Consider the following 19,677-nt stretch of genomic DNA (forward strand, 5'->3'; position numbering starts at 1 on the left):
GGAGGATTTGGGTGGAGGAAGGTTTAGTGAAGAAGAATAAGTTTTCTAGTCAGTATGTATTGCTGCCGCAACATGAAATGTTCCGTAAGGTTATATTTGCAAATTTAAACGCAGTTTCCCCTGTAATCTGTCATTCTTTACACTCATCACAAAGAGCTGGTTTCACATTCGAGCCTGCTAACCTTATGCTGTTAGATTTGGTACAGGCAAAAGATGTGTCTGTATCTAACCAAAACTACTTTCCTCACACCAAGTGAGGAGACACAGAGGGATAGATGCAGAGTTCCAATTGCAAGAAGTGCCAGCGCAAGGTTTACAAGCAGTGGGTCAGCTCCCTTGACCTGGTCAAGAATCCCAGCATTGGAGGGCCATCGTCAAGGTGTGTATGCTCTTCTCGCCTGCAACGGAAGTCAGCAGAGAGTAGTGAGCATTAGCAATGGCTTGCTGCATGTGTGAGCTTCTCAAGTAGGGATTTGAGGTGACTGGTGGGAGAAGAATGAGTACAGCAAGAAGATTTCTTCTGAGGAGTGCTCTGCAGGATAGTGCTGGGTAAGTCACAGAATAGCAATGGCATCAGAGAGTGTCATTCCAAGTGTATTTCCTAAATCCTTGAGGCTCTTTGCCTTATTATTGGTACTGCCATTTTGTCAGGGACTAAGGTGAGAAGTCTATCTAAAGACTCGGCAGATGGATTTTGTTAGGTTAAGTGAATAGACAAGTAGTCACAGAATATGTTTTGCCTATACCCTCATGAACATGTGTAGGAAATGGACAGGTTACTTTGTCAAAGTGTACACCATGCAAGTTAGGTGATTTTCGTGTTTTCTGTACAGACAGGGTTTTTTTGAGTCATGTCTAGATATGTATCTGGGAAGTCATTAAAATGTAAATTTGGAGATATTATATCAAGGAGACATCAGAATTCACTAGAATGACCAGGTGAGTTATTGTCTAAATTTCTACAGAAACTGACAAGCAACAGTTGCCTAGACTTGATGCCTAGTTGGAGTTCCCCAAAGGTTGGTGTGAAGCAAAGAAAGGTACTTTATCTGAAAAAGGTGCAAATGCCTGTCATTCATCCTCCATTGTGTGACAGTTGTTTAGCCCATCAGACCATTTATGTATGCAATGGGAGCACTCGCACTGTGGTCAGACGATAGAAATTGGTTTGTGATAGCAAGCAAATCATTCAGGGCAGCTTATTCTCTGAGAATACATGGAGAAAACATGGTACCCAGGAAAAGAAAGCACTTGCCTTAGGATTCACAACAGGAAGTGAAATTTGCTTTCAGCTGCAGAATGTGACTTGCGGTAGGACCACAGTGTATATTGGAAAAGCCAGTGATCGGCTTCACTGCTCTCTGGGGTAAAGAATTCCAAAGACACTCAACCTTCCGAGAGAAAAACATTTTCCTCATTTCCATTTTAAATGGAAGATCCTCTAATTTTAAACTGTGTCCCATAGTCTTCATCCTTCCACAAGAGGAAACATCCTTCCAGCATCCATTCTGTCCGTTCCCCTCAGGATCTGAGAAGATCACTTCTTATTGTGGGGAATGTTTGTAAGCAGCAGCCTGGCAGGAGTCAGACACAAAAAAACATAATAACCAAAGACATTGTGACAGGCACAGACCAGCTGCCCTTGTCTTGAGTTCCCTATTGTAGCTGCAACAGTTAGCAGATTTCAATCACCAACCTTTTTGCAAAGAGTGATCCTGGATGTTGTTGAAGGAAGAGAATTGCTGCCTAATGACCTTTTAGGAATATGACCCCTAGCTGAGAACCAATCTCTGATTGGCTGCTCATGCTTTTTTAAAGAGTTCTGAGGCTGAAGTGCTAGCATGTGCCTAGTAGGGAGCCTCCACTGACTACACGACTGCAGCAGTTTACTGGCAGTCTGCTATCACCTTGAATGATGTTCTGACATTTTGCTGCTTCCCATGACAAGAATGCAGTGCTTCCCATGCAATCTGTGACCTTTATCTCAGTCCATGTGATGCTACTAGCTGGGGCTACTATTTCTGCTTGTGAAGATGATTCTCCAATTTTGCCTGCACAAAGATCAAATAATTGTGAGGAAATCTAGAAATTACATGTGTGGCAAGTGGCATGGGACAACTGAAATAACACACACAAGAATATCAGTCTTTAAATGTGAATTGAAGCAGTTTTAAGGTTGTTTGTATAAGTAATTGTTAAGAGCACTGGGTAGCCATGGTATAAGATTCCAAGTTAGAGTCCCTCCTGAAAAGAATGCATTGTGCAGAGTTACTTATGAAATATTTCAAAATGCCACCAAAGGTGGCAAAGAAGGCAAAGTGCAATACTGCTCTGCTACCTTCCCTGCACTGATAGATGTATTGATCTTCTTACAGTGCTGGTACACAATCTTGTCAGTGAATGTCGGTATCCACTACCTTCCTTCAGATGGCATGAGGGGCTTTTCTGTCAACAATACTCAGAAGTCTCTGTTGGTCCCCTGCCAATTTCTTTGGCAAAATTTAACAGACCTCATTTTCAAAATTGGCATCTTCATCTCTGCCTGTGTCTTCCACCATGCTGCTTTGTTCAGTTGTGTGCATCAGTTGCTCTCATCTTAAACATTTTGGAGAAATATCAGAAACAAGGATTAATTAGACACAGTCAGTTGGAAAGTAAGGAGGTATGCCATTCACTGCTCCTTTATTTCTGATTCGCCCTGAGTGTGTTGCTCAATTGTGCAGATGGAACTTTGTTTAAAGACTGCTATCCACCTTATCAAGTTGTACTTGGCTCGCAGTGATTTACACTAATAAATGACCCATTGGAGAGATAAATGAGACTTCTGTGTAAATATGTCTCTTAATCACCTGTATGCACCCATCTTTTTACATTTGTGGAACAGTTATACAGCACATCACTTGTTAAATGCACTTCATTGAATTTGGTAAGCTACTAAAAATATTGCATGATCAAAGCTTATACTGACAGGAAAAATCAGTCACCTGCCTGTTGAGCTGTATCCAAACGATGATTTGGAGAATTGCCAGAATTTGTTTTTCATTTTTATTTTCTTTCACTATTTCAGGGGGCCATTCTCACAACAATGCTGGCCACAAGAAACTTCTCAGGTATGTGTTCAGGTTGTGTTGTCTGTATATCCTCTGGGTCTATATGTAAATGTGCAAACATCTTAAATTTTGCTTCAGTGCAGATGTGAAATTTTATGGTGTAGTACGGTCACCAATTTTGAAATTATCATTGATGGATTACTTATTAATTATGTAACAATTCTGTGTGATAATTGACATTCTTGTCAATGGCCACATTTTCAATGTCAATTTGATCCTTGTATTAATAAGCTTTTTAAAAAAATAATAGTCAATATTACAAGGAATTTCAAGGAATTGAAACCTTTTGATCTTGTATTAGAAATAAACATTGTGCATTTGACCGAAGAGATCAGAGAGTCAGAGTTTCCAACCCTAACCAATTTTACCCAGGGGCTCAAATGTTTCAACAGACTAATGGATTTCTGGGTTTTCAGCTAAGAATGCAAAATTAAAAATTTACTATGAGCAATTTTAAAATATACAACAATCAATCAGGTCAGTTTTACGTCCATTTTGAAAGAAAATGAAGTCACCTTTGTCGCCTTTTTCAGAACTTAAGTTTCTGATGCCAAGAACTGTAATCATTGCTCATGATGTCTTTCATATCATTAGATAGCCAGAACCAAAAAATCAAGGTAATGGGAAAGTGGCAGAAATTATTTGAGATAGAAACAGCAAAATATGCCTGCTGCAGATAATGTTGGGTTCCTATGTGAAGAAGATAAGTTTCGAAAATTTGTGGAAACTGGACTACAATAATGAGTAGGTAGTGATGAGTCATGCGATGTGACAGAATTGGTCTACTTCCATGGCAGATTGCATTCGACATTTTTTTATTACAAAATTCAGGGAAGCAAAGGGTGGATAATTACTATTACAATTGGCCTTACTAAAGTAGAATGTGCTGTTTTAGCTGCAGTGGTAAAGGCACCACGTGATCAGTTGAAATAATCACAGGATGCAATGTGCTGCTAAAGTGGACTTCTGAAAGGCAATTGTTGAAGAATCCACACAGAAATCTTTAACAAAAATAATAGCACAGATTTGGGGGCGTTCTTATGATCTCACTATTTGTTTGGGGGTTAGGAACTGAATCCTAGACCAAAAGTAAACATGCCCTAGTGAGATATGATGAGTGGTGTCACCCAGGCATGAAAACTGGTGTTCCAATCTTTCATCCATTTACTTCACTGAAGGAATGTACAAGTTTGCTTTAAGCTTAGTATCAGCAGCAAACGTAGAAGATATGGTCTGTACTGTGGGAAGAAAGCAAAAAATAATGAGTGGAGAGGGAGACCAATAGAATGGGGAAAACTAGAATTCATTGTGAAAAGTAATCTATTTTGAATATGGGATGGACCAGTCAAATTATCACGACCAGCAAACAACGTCAAGAAACCAGCTGCTAGTGTGGCGCAAAGCAGTTTGATCTCCTTGTATATAAATCATTAAAATGCGTAAACACAAAAAATAATCAAAAGCAAGTGGAACATTACATTCCAGCCCATGAGCTTTCATGCAAAGGAGAGGAATTGGTGTCTCAGTTGCACATAGCCTTGGTGAAAGCATCTGGTGAACTACCATAGTTCATGGACCTACTGTGCTTTAAGTAATTCACAGCTTGAAGAGTTCATTTGTGAAGACTGGTTGCATAAAACATAGTTCACATTTGCTTGTGTTTAAATGACTGATCCAGTTGTCATCTTTAAGTTGCCCTAAAACAATCATGAAAGCTGCAGAGAACTGCTCCCTCTGGTGGAAGTCCAGAGCAAGAGGACACAATCTTGAATTTGGAGATGGACATCATCACATAAAGGCAAATGGAAATTCTAGAATTTTCTTCTAAGAGCTGTGGATGCTGAGTCGGTTGAAATTCATAAAAATAAGAGTGAAAGATTTTTAAAATTAGGAATATTTATATTAAAGACTGATTTAATGAATTTAAAATACGCATCAGCCATAATTTAGTTCACTTGTAGCCACACACTTTAACAATGAATGATCTACTTATGTTCCAGTGGTCCAGTAATTTTGCTCTTATGACAAATTGGGTGAATGGCGATTTTATTGTTTGATTTGGTTAGCACAGAAAAATTTGTGGACCAGCCAGGGAAAGTTCTGGTACAAACATGACAAATATGTTGAGTAAAATGGAATTGAATATGTATGCAGATTATCCCAATCTTTTGCCTTAGCTCTGAAATATTGGCAAAATCCTTGAAGAAGTGGCACATTTACTTAAAATCTTTTTTGATTTCCTATGAACCTCAGTTTTACCTAATGCTGTAGTTACTGCAGGAGAATGGAGGAATGTATAGACCATGCTCTTAAGCAGTATCGAACACACTAAATAAAAATTAATGAAATTTATTCCATTGGTAGTACAGGTAAAGATTGTTTTAATTGTAACTTTATTTCAAAATAAAATGCTGTAATGCTAAATTTTAAGCATTGATCTGAATGCAATGTCCTCATTTAAGTCGTTCTGCAAATCTAGCATAAGTTTCTGGAAAAACATGAATTTCGACTCTTTTAAAAGCCAATATTTTTTCTCCATTGGTCAAACAAAATCTGATGATGATTTCATAATTCTGTTGGCCTGATTGGTTTAATTGTGCTATTTTAAGCAAATACCAACGGCTACACAAAAGAGATAATATTGCAGCTGGTCTTGATCATTAGATATGCTAATAGCAGCCAGAGGAAGTAATGTTTACTAATCCCTCGATTTTGTTAATATCTTGTCTGTTTTTGGTTGAAACTATTGGGTAAGTTGGTTCCAGATAAAAGTCCCATTTCTTTTGTAGGTTTTACACATTTGATGTGTATTTGTGTCGGGAAATCTTGAGAAAATTGTGACCTAATCAAACACGTTTGTTTCTGTTCCTCTTTGTTTTGTTTTGTTTCGTTTTGTACCCTTTTCCACTTTATTTGGGACGTGTTCCCTGTAAGGTAAGACCCTAAGCCACTAATCGGGCATTTTTGCGTCTCGAAGCAATCACTGCCTGATTGATTGATTAATAATCTATGCTTGCTATGTGAATTTATAATTTTCTTTTGCCTGCTGTCTATAAAATTGCTTTGGGTTTTTTCTGCCGAATGATTGCTTTCAACTGCAACAAAATTAGTTTTGGCTTGCAGCAGCTCTTTAACTATTATTACTGGTGCAGCAGCAAGTTAAAACCGCATTGGTTTTGCCAAAGGAACATGCTTGTGGCTTTTGGAAATATGTGTTTAACTATATTTTTTATTACCTTACAGCAGCAAAGAGTTTGATGAATAAGAAGACTGATGGGGTTAAGGTAAGTTTGTTGTCACATAGTAATGTTTTGTTTTGTTCTTGTGATTGTCTATTTTTCCACTCTGTTATTCCTCTGCCTTTTAATCGCTATTGACAAACATGCAGGCCCATGTAGCTTCCACAAAAATAGCTTCCAAGCCTGCACACCAATGTAAGTTTATTTTTAACTGACTCTTTGCTTGCAGACAAGGAGCCAAATAGCACTCTGCTGCTTACTGCCAACATCAGCTTCAGAAAAATTTCCTGAGTTACAAAAAAAATGCCAATCTTTTTCAATGGATTTAAGAAATAGCAAATATAATTATATACCTTAGTTATTGACCTAACCAGTTCCGCTTATTGGCAATTTAAATTCATTAAAATTAGCTTCCAAAGACTTTTCCTGGAATTTTTGCAATTCGCTTAGTTATCCTCTAATTTATTAGGTTTCTGTATTTCCAAACATGGGAAAGTATGCTGACCAATTAGCTGAAAACTAGAGTTGGCTAAATATATACAAAAACATACATAATCTTTTGCACCATCGAGAGAATCAGCACGAAAATTGCAAGGATTTTTGTTATCAGGTGGGACTGTGTGTTGCTGTGGGTGTATTTGATTCTAGATGCCTTTACTCGCATTGGAATCTTGCATGTTGGTTCTAGTTTTGCTAGATTTGATCAAGCTTGAGAATTTTTGCTAAAGTAATTCTTTGGACTGATCAATAACAAGAACTGGATTTGAAAATTATACCTCATTTGGAAGGCATTTCCTTTATCATAATATATCGATTATTAATCGGAGGAAAAACCTAAAGTTTAGTTCATCTTGAATGTCCCTAAGATATTGCCTAATCAGCCCTCCATGTACCAATACTCTATTTTTGGAGGGGCTTCTAAATTTTGGGAGAATAAAGAAACCTCATCAAACTTTTGAATTTCAAGTTGAAATGTGCTAATGATGGAATAGAATCCCCACAGTGTGGAACCAGGCCATACGGCCTATCACGGTGGGTCTACACTGTCCCACTGAAAAGCATCCCACACAGACTCATCCCCCTACCCTGCATTTTCCCATGGCTAATCCACCTAGCCTACACATCTCTGGACACTCTGGGCAAGTTAACATGACCAGTCCATCTAACCTACACATCTTTGGACTGAGAGAGAAAACCAGAGCACCTGGAGGAAGCCCATGCAGACATGGCGAGGAAGTGCATACTCCACACAGAGTTGCCTGAGGGTGGAATCGAATCTGGGTCCCTGGTGCTGCAAGGCAGTAGTGCTAACCACTGTGCCACCTGTGATATACAATCATTTTCCTCAAAACATTTTGGCAGGCTGTTACCCAGGGCAAGGGAAATATGAACCTAAAATGAGTGGATTTGTGTTGATTGGGGCGGGACAAAATGCTCCAACCTAAGAAATCGGTTTCCACATTCAGCTAACCACTTTGCAGCTGGAACTGAGGGAATTCACCCAAGCAAGAACTTTCAAGTTGATTTCAGGGAAATGAGCGTATTTATAAATTCCGCGATCAACTGCCTGTCTGGGGGGACCCCATGTCGGTCCCTCCCCTGATCCTCCTTCCCTATTTCTGCTTTCCAGGCCTGCTATTTTCCATTAACTAGGTGGTTTTGATCCAGAAACATCAGTCCACCTTATTCACCACCTTGTGCCATTTAGTCCCCATCCTTCTAGTGCTGTGGCCCTGACTAATCTATTCCTGACCCATAGAAAGTCTGAGTCGAAAAGGGTGGCGCTGGAAAAGCACAGCAGGTCACGAAGCATCTGAAGGGCAAGAGAATCACCGTTTTAGGCATAAGCCCTTCACCTACACATTGACTCTCCTGCTTCTCAGATACTGCCTGACCTGCTGTGTTCTTCCAGCGCCACACTTTTCAACTGATTCTCCAGCATCTGCAGTCCTTACTTCTTTCCGATTAAAAAGGTCTGCATGGTACAGAGAATTTCACCTGAGAGCAGAGGAAAGTTAATGAAGAGAGATTGATCAGTTGGTGATAGCAAAAGACACTGGCCTAATGCTGGCGTGTGTATCGAATGTATTGCCTGGGCTCGCAAAGTGCCACCTTAATGAAAGGTGGCCAACATGATCAACCAGCAACACAATAGAACAAAGATTTCAGATTTTTTTCACCCATATATTGCAAATCAAATGCCTGAAAAAAGTGGCACTTCTATCGAAGTGTTTAGTGTTGGATTATTATGTTGTCCATTTGGACTCTCAAATCCTGAATTGGGAAATTGGCCAAGTAGACATCTTGGGAACAGCATCAACATTTACCTTGAGGGTATTATTTCAATTTGCAGTGTCACTTACCCCAAGTATTTGTTCAAATTTTACTGCCATTGTTTTGACATAGTTAACATGAGCATTATAATGGATCTGACCTGCCGTCATAGCACATTCGAAAATATTAGTTTTGAAACTTACAATATGAAATATAGATTAAATTGTTATCTTAAAATAGTTCTATTTAAGATTTAAGAGTTGTGCCTCTTCCCTTTTCTATATTCTTTCCACCATACGCTCTGTCTGCTTTGTTCAGCTGATGTTTAAAAAAATTCTAGAGGGGTTCAAAAATTTAAGAAAGCCGAAAAAGCCTGTTTCAAGTTTTTTCCAGGAAAGATCAAATGTGAGGGAGACAGGAAAAATCTAGATCAATTTGAATTTTAATCAAAGCTTTGATTTCTGATATGAGAACACCTTACCTAAAGGTTTCAAGATTATACAAAAAGTATCCAAGTATCTTGCATTCATTGAGCCCTGCAGATATGGTAGCATTATTGTAGATCAGTATACAGGGTATTGTAGGTCAGTGTGAAAAGTTATATTGCCACAATTTTCAGAAACTGATTCATTTTAAAATCTGTAATGCTGTTGATCCTCCCTCATTCAAAATAATTGATTTGCTGTCTTTACAGTCCTTACTCTTGATACAGGGAAAAATAAGTTTGTTTGAAGTGAAATAAATGCTTCCCACGAAGTTGGATAGTTGATCTACCTGTTGCATTTGCACCCATTCATTTTGTCTAATTATACCAATATTAAAATGTTTTCTGAAGTAATGCTGCCTGATTTTCATATGAAGTCTGCTCACTGTCTATATCAAATTGAAATACATTAGTGTGGTCATGTTATGCAGTATGAAAAATGATTAATTATGTCTAAGTAATATTTTATTTGCTGAAATCTGCTCTCAGAATTCCTTTTTCATTTCATTTGCTTCTCTCTCCATTAGCCAAAAATTTATGTAATATTTTTCACTGGTTTCACTTCTGTATTTATGGTATAGTTTTGCTGTGCTGCTGAAGTCTAAGATATTAAGTTTTTTTTGGTTTTACTAATTTGTGATTTTGAAGATAAGTTGCTTAAAAACTGCCTTTGGTTCCTGTAAACAATATTAGAGATTTAAGTTGCTTTACTTTCAAACATCTAACTGGGAAAAAAGATTTTTTATGACTATATGTTACTTATACACAATGGGATGATAGTGTCAAGTGCTTAAAAAAAGTTTTGAATTTATGGCAAATAAATAATATTGAATAGTGTTTACTGTTATCACCAGCACATCATTTGCTTTAGAAGGTGTTAGCGGAACAAAGTTCTGATTTGCTCAGTTGATGTCTGTATTAAAAGCTCAGGCTCTAAATTGCAAACCTGCACCTCAACCTGGTGTATTCATTCTATCAAGCATTTAGGGCATGTCCTGTCAATTTTCAATTGTGTTTGGACAAAAAAAAATTATACATAACCTGCAGAAGTGTAACCATATCTATACAGGAAAAAAAATCTTAATAGATGAGTAACACACATTAATCGCTGGTACTATTCCATTTACAACTCAACACCATTGAACTTTGCAGCATAAGAGGTCACTCATTCAGTTGTACATTCACCAATAGGTTTCCCCACTCTCTAATTCCTCTATTGTTTCTGTTATGCTCCTTAAAAAATAATTGATAACTGTTACAAATGGTTAAGGCAATCATTTAAGAGTGACAAGTGAAAACAATTTTTAAATATTTCATTTTAATGTAAAAAATATATTTTCAATATTTTTGGAAATTTGTCAAAGCAAATAGCTATCAAAGAAGAGATTATGAGAATGATCTACTGCTTGTTCAAAGACACTCATTTTGAAATATTTTTCAAGTTGGAGAGAATTCAAAGTTTTGGGAGATGGCTACAGGGTAGACTTTGACACTGCTACTAAGCTGAGGAAGAAAGTATTTATAAAAATGATAAGAATAAGGAGGTGGAAATAGGCGAGGCTATATAGAGACTAAGAATTTAATTTAACTATAATGTTGTAGGTTAAGCCAATGTAATCAGCAAAAGAAGAACTACAAATGACAAGACTGTAGCACATTCCCTTGACCCTGAAATAACAGATATCAGGAAAAGCTACATTAAAATGTAAAGATTGGAATATACCCATGAGATGTTGGAGTAGGTGGGGACCATTAAGCACGTCAAGATTGCTCTACAATCCAATGAGCCCATGGCTGAGCTGGTAATCTTCAACTCCACTTTTCTCCGTTTTCCCCAAAATATGTCTGTCTCAGCCTTGATTATACATAATACCCAGCCTCAACAGTCCTGTGTTTAAAAAGAAATCCATAGATTCACTACCCTCTGAGAAAAGAAATTCTTTCTCATCACTGTCTTCAATGTGCGACATTTTATTCTGAGATGATGCCATCTAGCACAAAGGAAAATAACTTTTCTTTACCTATTTTGTAAAGTCCTCTAAGAATCTTGTATGTTTCATTTTATTAAGTAAACTAATGTGTATTACCATCAAACATCTTCTGATGATCCAAATATATAACATCAATTGCTTCTCCTTTATTCATACTGCTTATTTCTTCCCGACAGAGCTCTAGTAATTTTGTCAGGTATGATTTCACCTTCATGAAGATATATTGACTTTGCTTGATCATACTATGTATTTCTCAATGACCTGCTTATCATATCCCTTATATTACACTCTAACATTTCCCAAGAACAGACGTTAACTTAACTGGCCTTTAGGATTCCTGGAATTGCGTTCACTGCAGGTATTTCCTATAATATCCTAGAATGCATCCTTTTGGGTCCGGGTACCTATCAGTCTTTAGTGCCGTTAGTTTCCTTGGTGCCTTCTCCTTTTTGCCCTCTTGAATATTTAGCGATTTTGGAATGCTGTAAGTGTCTTCTACTATGAAGACAAATGTAAACTCTGCCATTTCATGGTTCCCAATTATTGTTTCTCAAACTTTGTTCTCTGAGCCGAATGCCTGAAAAAATAGTGTTAAAGTAGGCTAATAATAAATGGTTGCGATTTAGAGGCAATGTTGTGAATCTAAGTATGGAGTCTTATGCTATGTATTTTAAAATTCATATTAGGGTTTGAGAAAGAAGCCAAGATTGCAAAATGATAAAATTGTTGTTGAAAATGTACTGGCTGTAAAATGTTCACCACAGATGAAATCATTGCAGAGAGGGGTTTGGTGGTCAGCAGAGGGTGACGGAAAGGTCAATTGAGGGAGAATGAGCTACAGTCTTAAAACAAGGCTTCCCTCACAAAGGATGCATTTTGTAATGTTGCTTGAAATATTTGGGCTTTACAAAGTATATGAAAGTGAGAATTCATGAAATTAAAAAGGTCTGACATCTTAAATCTGGTGATCCTAAAACTTTGCACATTCTTTTGTTTATATACAAATTGTACTTTGAACAAGATAGTGATCAATCTAAAGAAAACTCAGGCTGGTGCAATAGACAGGCAGTTGTAAGATGGAATTTAATTCGGAGGAATGTGAAATTGTACAATTAGTAAAAACAACAAGATGTTAGAGGATCCTAAATTTGATAAATGGAGACATAGGACTGTACTTAGGAAGAGGTTTATGTGGAGTTGGACACACCTGAAGAAAGCAGGTTTAATAGGGTGGAGCTTGTTAATCAAATTTAAAAAGCCCGTTAAGATCAGAGTTAAAAATCATACAACACCAGGTTATAGTCCAACAGGTTTAATTGGAAGCACTAACTTTCGGACTACCTGATGAAGGAGCAGCACTCCGAAAGCTAATGCTTCCAACTAAACCTGCTGGACTATAACCTGGTGTTGTATGATTTTTAACTTTGTCCACCCCAGTCAAATATCGGCATCTCCAACCCTCCAGGGCAACTTACCTGGAGACAATCTTCTGTTGGGAAAAACTAAGTCATCAGGGCTCCATGATCAATTTGATCCCAACCACCTCTTCCTTTTTTCAGCTGCTATAAGTAAATGCCCAAAGAAAGGGATTTCACTCGACAAGGTGGTGGTCGGCCTTAATAATTTCTGTAAAGTTTAGGTGAAGTATCGAGAGGATGGCTTCAACTTGAGGTTCTCTCTCTCTCTCTCTCTCTCTTCTCTCTTTCTCCCCCCCCCCCCCTTTTTGAAGAAAACAGGTTGACTTCAGCTGGAGTATTAAGCTGAATTCTGGCCATGACATTTCAGAAATGAAGTTAAAGATTTTAGAGAGGGGACAGAAGCAATGGATGAGGGCCTTCAGTTACCGGGTTAGAATGGAGCAACTGGGTTTGTCCTCTTCAGGCTAACAGGAGACATGGTAGACGTGTTCAGAATTGTGAGGGATCTATACATATCAGGTGGTGATTTTCCAGCTCCTCGGATGCTGCCTGACCTGCTGTGCTTTTCCAGCACCACTCTGATATAAACTCTGGTTTCCAGCATCTGCAGTCCTCACTTTTGCCTAGATCAGGTGGTGAGCAGAATGATGTGAACTAGAGGACAAAGCTTTTAAGTGATTGCAAAAGAACCTAAGATAGCATGGATATTTTTAATGCAGCAATTGGTTACAGTCTGCATTTTTTATTAGATTACTTACAGTGTGGAAACAGGTCCTTCGACCCAACAAGTCCACACCGACCCGCCGAAGCGTAACCCACCCATACCCCTACATTTTACCCTTACCTAACACTACGGGCATTTAGCATGGCCAATTCACCTGACCCGCACATCTTTGGACTGTGGGAGGAAACCGGAGCACCCGGAGGAAACCCACGCAGACACGGGGAGAACTGCCTGAAGAGTAGAGAGAGATTTAATCTTGGCCTTCACCACGAAAGTAGCTGAGGAAACAAATTTGCAGAGGATTGGGACTAGCTAAATTGCTCTTCCTGATGACTGGCACAGGCATGGTGGGCTGAATAGCTTCGTCCATGTGTAATCACTTTCTGAATCCATACCTAGCTCTGCCATCTTCATTGAGACATTGCAAGGTGGTGCACTGAGACTAAGGTGATAGTATGTCTACTCCATCTGATATAAAGGTATACACAGGCAGGAGGCTGGAAGAACACTGGAAGCCAGGCAGCATCAGAAGGTGGAAAAGTCAATATTTCAGTATGTAACCCTTTATCATACCAGCCCTGAAGAAGATTTACAGCCCAGAATGTCAGCTTCTCCATCTCTTGATGCTGCCTGGCTTCCAGTGTTCTTCCAGCCTCCTGCCTGTCTATTTTGGATTCCAGTGTCTGCAGGTTTTTTATTTAATCAAGGGTATGACACATTCTAGGAACTGTATTACATGGAAGTAGAGGCATTTATCTTTGCCATAGTACACAACTCAAGGCAATCGCTTTCCGTGTGTCTTCATGGGAGCCCAAGGTGGTGTCTATTACACACTGCCAGGAAAATTGAATACTGATGCAATGGAAATTGGGTGGGTGCGTGGCCAAATCATGTTAATTTCAAATTCAAATTTGTTTTTAAATCCAGGTGATATTTTGTCCTGCCAACCCAATAACAAATCTAAATATTTAAATATGAGAATGTAGCTGCCATTTATTTTTATAAAATTATCATTTTAGTATAGTTGCAAATAAAGTTTATTAAGCAGGCAGTCAGTATATCTTGGTTGTATGCTGCTTCAATGTTATTGACACTATGGAAAACGTAGTCATTATCATCCAGTTATATAGAAACATAGAAATATAATATCTGTTACGTGTTTAGATTTGACACATGGAAAAATGTGTTGGAACGGTCACAAATGCTTGATCGTAAGTGCATTCTCTAACTAATAATTTTTTAATTATCCTCTCTTTTAGCATTAGGAGTATATCAGGTGCAGATGGAAATATGACACTTTGTTGAGAGCAGCAAAATTTGGAATACATTACACTGGGATTCTGTTGCATGCTTTAGATTGGGTATTTTATCATTTCTGAGTAAAATGGATGTTATTCTTTATCAGAGTGCCCTACTTGCAGATATAATGCTTTCTGGTGTAAAGCTGAAGTTGTGCTGTGAAGTATTTTGTGCTATTGCAATCAGTTTTTTCTGAAAGACTTATGTCAGTTTTGCACTCGCTTTGGAAATGAATAAGGGATGAATTTCTTTCCAGCATTTCTTTAGAGAAGTTAATGTAATCCTTTTTGGAAGTAAAATGAAAAGTAATGCCCTGCATAATTCTTTTTGGCATATATTGATTGGGTAATATTTTCTTCTCGAGTTGTCTGTCCCAAAAGCAGTTCTGATCACAGCCTCCACCATTTGGGTATAACAAGGAAGCAGGTCTTGAACCCACTCCAGTTGGAAAGAGAATTGAACCCTGTGCTGCTCATGTCAGTCTGATCCATATTGATCATCCAGCCAAATAAACCATTTGCCAAGTTTCAGGAAAATGAAATGCTTACTCAATAGTCATTTCTGTACATAGTTATGTTGCATATTTCATGAAACAATGAATCATGCATGTCCCTGGTGAATTTGCTAACTCAGTCCACTTCCACTGTCATCAATATAAATCTTTATGATCCATTTTTCCTGGTTCATAGCATTAGGTGTATGTTAAAAAACAACTTAAGGGTTTAATTTATTGTGCTTTTTAGAACCTTGAACCTTAATCTGGACTCCCTTTCCTGAGACTCCTCGTTCTCCCCTTAAGAAAACTGCTCTATGTCTTCAAAGCCAGAATGTCGCATCTATATTCTGGTGATCAGAACAAATAGGTGATTGAGGTCTTTCTTTCTTCACAGTACATGGGCTGCTTGTGTAATGTTGATTTTATTGATCTCTTCAGACCTCTCCCCTATGTTATGTCCTGTATTTTCAGTATTGTGCTCCCTTTGCCCAATATCATTTGTTCACAATTGTGTGATGGACAAATCTTCCAATTTACCCATGTTGGTCTGTATGTGGTTTTTGTTCCAATCTTCAGACATATTTTATGCATTCCCACGTCCAACTACCTTCCAAAATAACAGTAGGTTTTATTCATTCAAAGCAGCATTTAATTAAAACTGCATTTTTTAACCTTCTGATTGAAACAAATATTTTGATCCACTCCAGAAACTTTTCACCCTATTTTTGTCTTTTGACCTTACAAATGATGCCTTTTCTGAGCCATTGTGTCCAGTTTTACTAGAAATCTAAAGAAGTGATATACTGGATTTCACTTATATCTAGGCACATTCACTAAGTAGCTGTTTCATTTCAGTAATATTAGAGGTTTGGAGCTATAACAAGAATAGTTGATGTCGTCTGGTCATTCTGAAGGAGAAGTAGAGATTAAGCAGATTGAGAACACTGGAAAATTTTCATTGTCTGTTAGCAGTAGGAGATAATAGAGGACTTGAATGCCTCAGTATCGATTGAGGTAGGAGAGAAAGAGAGAGATCAGATGCACTTTTGTAAGTTTTCAAGGATTCACATGGAAAGTTTGAAATTTGCATGTTGTAGTTGGTTCCTGTATGTTTCATTCACTGACCCTCTAGCTCTTCTGCATCTTCATCCCTTCAACATATTTGGATTATTTGTATTTTCTAATAGGCAACAAAGAACAGTTGATGCTAATGCAGATTCTTGTATGAAGCTTTCAAATATGAGCATAAGAGAACTTGGACTGAATAAAACAGGACATAGGTTTCCCCCCTAGAAGTAAGCTGTAGCAAGACTGCTGGCCAGCAATTGGTCTTGGGGTGGACCATGGCCAAGTTTGAGGAATACACATAATTTTAAAGTTCCCTTTTCAGCACCCCTTGGACCTCTGTACTATGTAATCAATTATAGCAGAGTGGCACCATCCTGCAATGTTTGGCAGAGTTGGTGTCGAGAAAAATAATCTGGTTGTTTTGCTAAAAGAAGTTTTTAAAAGCAAAATGGTGATGTTGATGTGGTTGCTGTTCCACTGATTGCAAGAAGGCACAATTGATGGAGTTTCTGGCAGGGATGTTGTTCTGTCACTCTCAGCTCTTTGATATCAGAATAAAAAATTGCAAGAAACTTGTTCTCCTGCTCCTCCTCCTCACCCAGTTGGCATTTTGACAAGTCTAGAGAAAGCAGTAGATCGACTTGTACCAAAATTCCAATGTCCCATTGCTTTGACACAACCATGCCGGTTCAGGATTCTGGCCTAGTCTCTTTCTCAACAGAGTGTGGTATATTTTTAAAAAACTTTAATTGATCATTCGGTTTATGCTTAAGTAAGTGCACACTATTTATAATACTATTATCAATAGGTACTACTGTACAGTCTACTCAGAAAAATAAACAATTAATACTTCAAACATGGATCAAAGGCTGCAGCAAGCAACATTCAAGTTGATCACTTAATTCATTACTCACACTGTACTGCTTAAAAGTACACTTACGATTTATTTTCTTTCAAGCATGTACATAGTTTTAAATTTTCTAAAATAAATGTTCCCTCTAATTTTTCTCACGTTTTAGGGAAAAAAAATTAAACTCAGCACTGGATGGATACATTTAATCACCATTCCATGTTTGAAATTACGACCTTAGTTAAGCCTTAATTTGCTTTTCTGATACTTCAGTTGCTAAAATAGAAAATGACAGTTGATAAAGCATTTTTAGGGAAATTATGAAGCAACTTCTGTTATAGTGTTACCTTTAACTGTCCAATACTCACAACTAGAGTCCAAGTTTGAAATTCCTTTACTAACTGATAACATTTGTTCATCCTTGTACAAAAAATAGTGTGTTTTCAGTGAAGGCTTAAGCGTGGAAAGGACAAATCTGTAGATTAGACCACTATGACTTATTAAAGTAGTCACAATAGCATCATAACTTTTTATATTGATTATATTGTCATCAATCAGATCAACCTGATCCAACATTAATAAAATGATTACCAAACTTTCTGTAATAAGACTAGGTCCCAAAATTCATGCTTTGTCTGAGTCAATGCATTAGTTTAGTTAGTGCATCATATGCTACAAAACCTTTTTGAGATAATTAGCATCAGTTGCTTCATTCCTAGTTATGAAATAATGTAGGTATCTTCATGCTTAGGTATACTTGTGCCAGTTAAAATAATTTTTTTACCAAAAATTCAAAATAAACAAATTAATGTTTAGTGTTTCACTTTCCAACTCTGTCATCCCGTTGTGCCATATGTAATCTCATATCGTTGACCTTTTCAAATATATAATTTTATACAGACTTTGCATTGTTCAACAGTTACTATAACCTTTATACTTGTTTATGTTGCCTTTTTTTAAATATTCTGGTTTCTATCAAGTTTAGTTCAGCTTTTTCTCTTCCCCATACTAATTTGGAGAAAATCTACCTTTTCGCACTTTTTTTTGCCTCCCATATGTGGAATTGTTTTTTTTTATTTCCATATATTTTACTGCAGCACAGACAGCTTCTGAAGAAATCCTTTCTTTAAACTGTCAAAATTATCTTCTTTTTCTTTGTCAGAAAAGGAAGTCCAGTTCGAGTGTTCAGATGATGGTGAGGATTTTTGTCTGACAGATGTGTTTCTCTTGGGTTTTTGTATTATTTTGTGAAAATGGTGCATTTTATATTTTTCATTTTCAATTGCATTTTGAGATGCCATTACGTTTGGCATTTGTCTTATTTGAATTTGTTCTACATTGTGAATACTACATTCGAAGCACATCTGATTCAAGCAATGTATCACTTATTAAATCAACCCAAATACAAAAGGGAATTTATTTTATTACAGTGAAAACAGTTAATGCTATACAAGTTTAAAAAGCAGTCAATGTTTTCTATCTCGTTACTTTTGTTCCCTTCTTACACAATTGTTCCAACAGCAAAAATATAAGATACTCAGTGCTCTGAAATTGCTACCGCATTCTTCTACATGTGTTTTAAAAATTTACCCCATGTAGTTAAAGGGAAGGTTTATAGCTTAACTGAAGTAATATCTTATACAAAATAATTGCGTTCTGTATTGGGTGCTACCAACAAGTTACAGTAATATGTTAATAATGTTATTGACATCCTCTTGCCATATCATGTAATCACAATAATGTCGATGTGATAACTTACAGTAACATTTACTCCATATTTCACACTTGCATGTAACTTTTGGGTCTTATGAACTTAGATGTGAAGTTTCAATATATAAGATTTATTCATCTAAGGAAAGCTGAGCTTCAGTTCAAGGTTAGAATGCTTATAGTTTCTCTACTTGTTGTGGAGCATAAAATACAATACAACTTCTGATTTAAATTTTATTAGTTGGCATTGCTAATTTTAAATAAAAGAATTGTAATTCTTCAGATGATGTCAGGATATGTAAAACCGATTAAAGAAGTAAGAAGTTGCATCGAGTTACATTTTTCAAAAAAAACCTACTTGAGTAATTAAAATTTTATTAGAGAATGACTATATACACCTTTAAAAACATAAATTTATGAAAGATTCAGTCCAGCAGAAATACTTAAATACCTTTTTAAAATTAAAATTGATATCATATCTCACTTTTGATTTAAAGCTTTAGAATGTGCATATATCAATGTCAACAGTTTGAGCCAAGGCATAATAGATTTCTGTAAAGCAACATATCCATCAAGTGTTGTCAGGATTTATATGCTTTTGTGAGGTCAGAAAATGCCTGCAATCTTCATGAGCTGACCACATGATTAAATGTAATGGTTCTATTGTGACTCAGTGTGCTGAAGTGTGAAATTCAATGCAATGGATTGGTAGGACATGGGTTAATTTAACTATATGGACTGTTGTATGGAAACATGAAGTGAGGGCCAGCCATGTTTTAAAGTGAGAAGAAATTGGAAGGAAATTCACTCCCAATCTCTGAGCTTTTTGGTAGCAGCAGAACAGAAGAACCAGACTAGATCCCATGGTTGCTGACTGAGCTGAGTCAGTAAGCACGTGATCAAGAAGATACTTTAGAGAAATTTGGATCCTCAAAAATTACCTTTAACTGTACATAAATGATTTAACAAGTGACTGTACATTATCTAATACATTTGAATCTTTAAAATGTTGGA

The 19,677-nt window shown here is 37.1% G+C and overlaps 1 protein-coding gene across 13 annotated transcripts in view; it reads left to right on the plus strand.

Annotated features, from left to right (window-relative positions):
* The window catches only part of LOC132816629 (calcium/calmodulin-dependent protein kinase type II subunit delta), a 311,557-nt gene that overhangs the window by 245,295 nt on the left and 46,585 nt on the right, over positions 1 to 19,677 (plus strand). For 7 of the 13 annotated variants that reach the window (XM_060826454.1, XM_060826470.1, XM_060826504.1 and 4 more), the window contains exons 12-13: positions 3,068 to 3,110; positions 6,354 to 6,394. In XM_060826454.1, the coding sequence (XP_060682437.1) occupies positions 3,068 to 3,110; positions 6,354 to 6,394 (84 nt within the window). The remainder of the gene's footprint in view (positions 1 to 3,067; positions 3,111 to 6,353; positions 6,395 to 19,677) is intronic. The other 6 variants (XM_060826552.1, XM_060826477.1, XM_060826536.1 and 3 more) reach the window with 1 other exon arrangement.

This window comes from Hemiscyllium ocellatum, chromosome 1, assembly GCF_020745735.1.
Source record: "Hemiscyllium ocellatum isolate sHemOce1 chromosome 1, sHemOce1.pat.X.cur, whole genome shotgun sequence".
NCBI classification, from domain to species: domain Eukaryota; kingdom Metazoa; phylum Chordata; class Chondrichthyes; order Orectolobiformes; family Hemiscylliidae; genus Hemiscyllium; species Hemiscyllium ocellatum.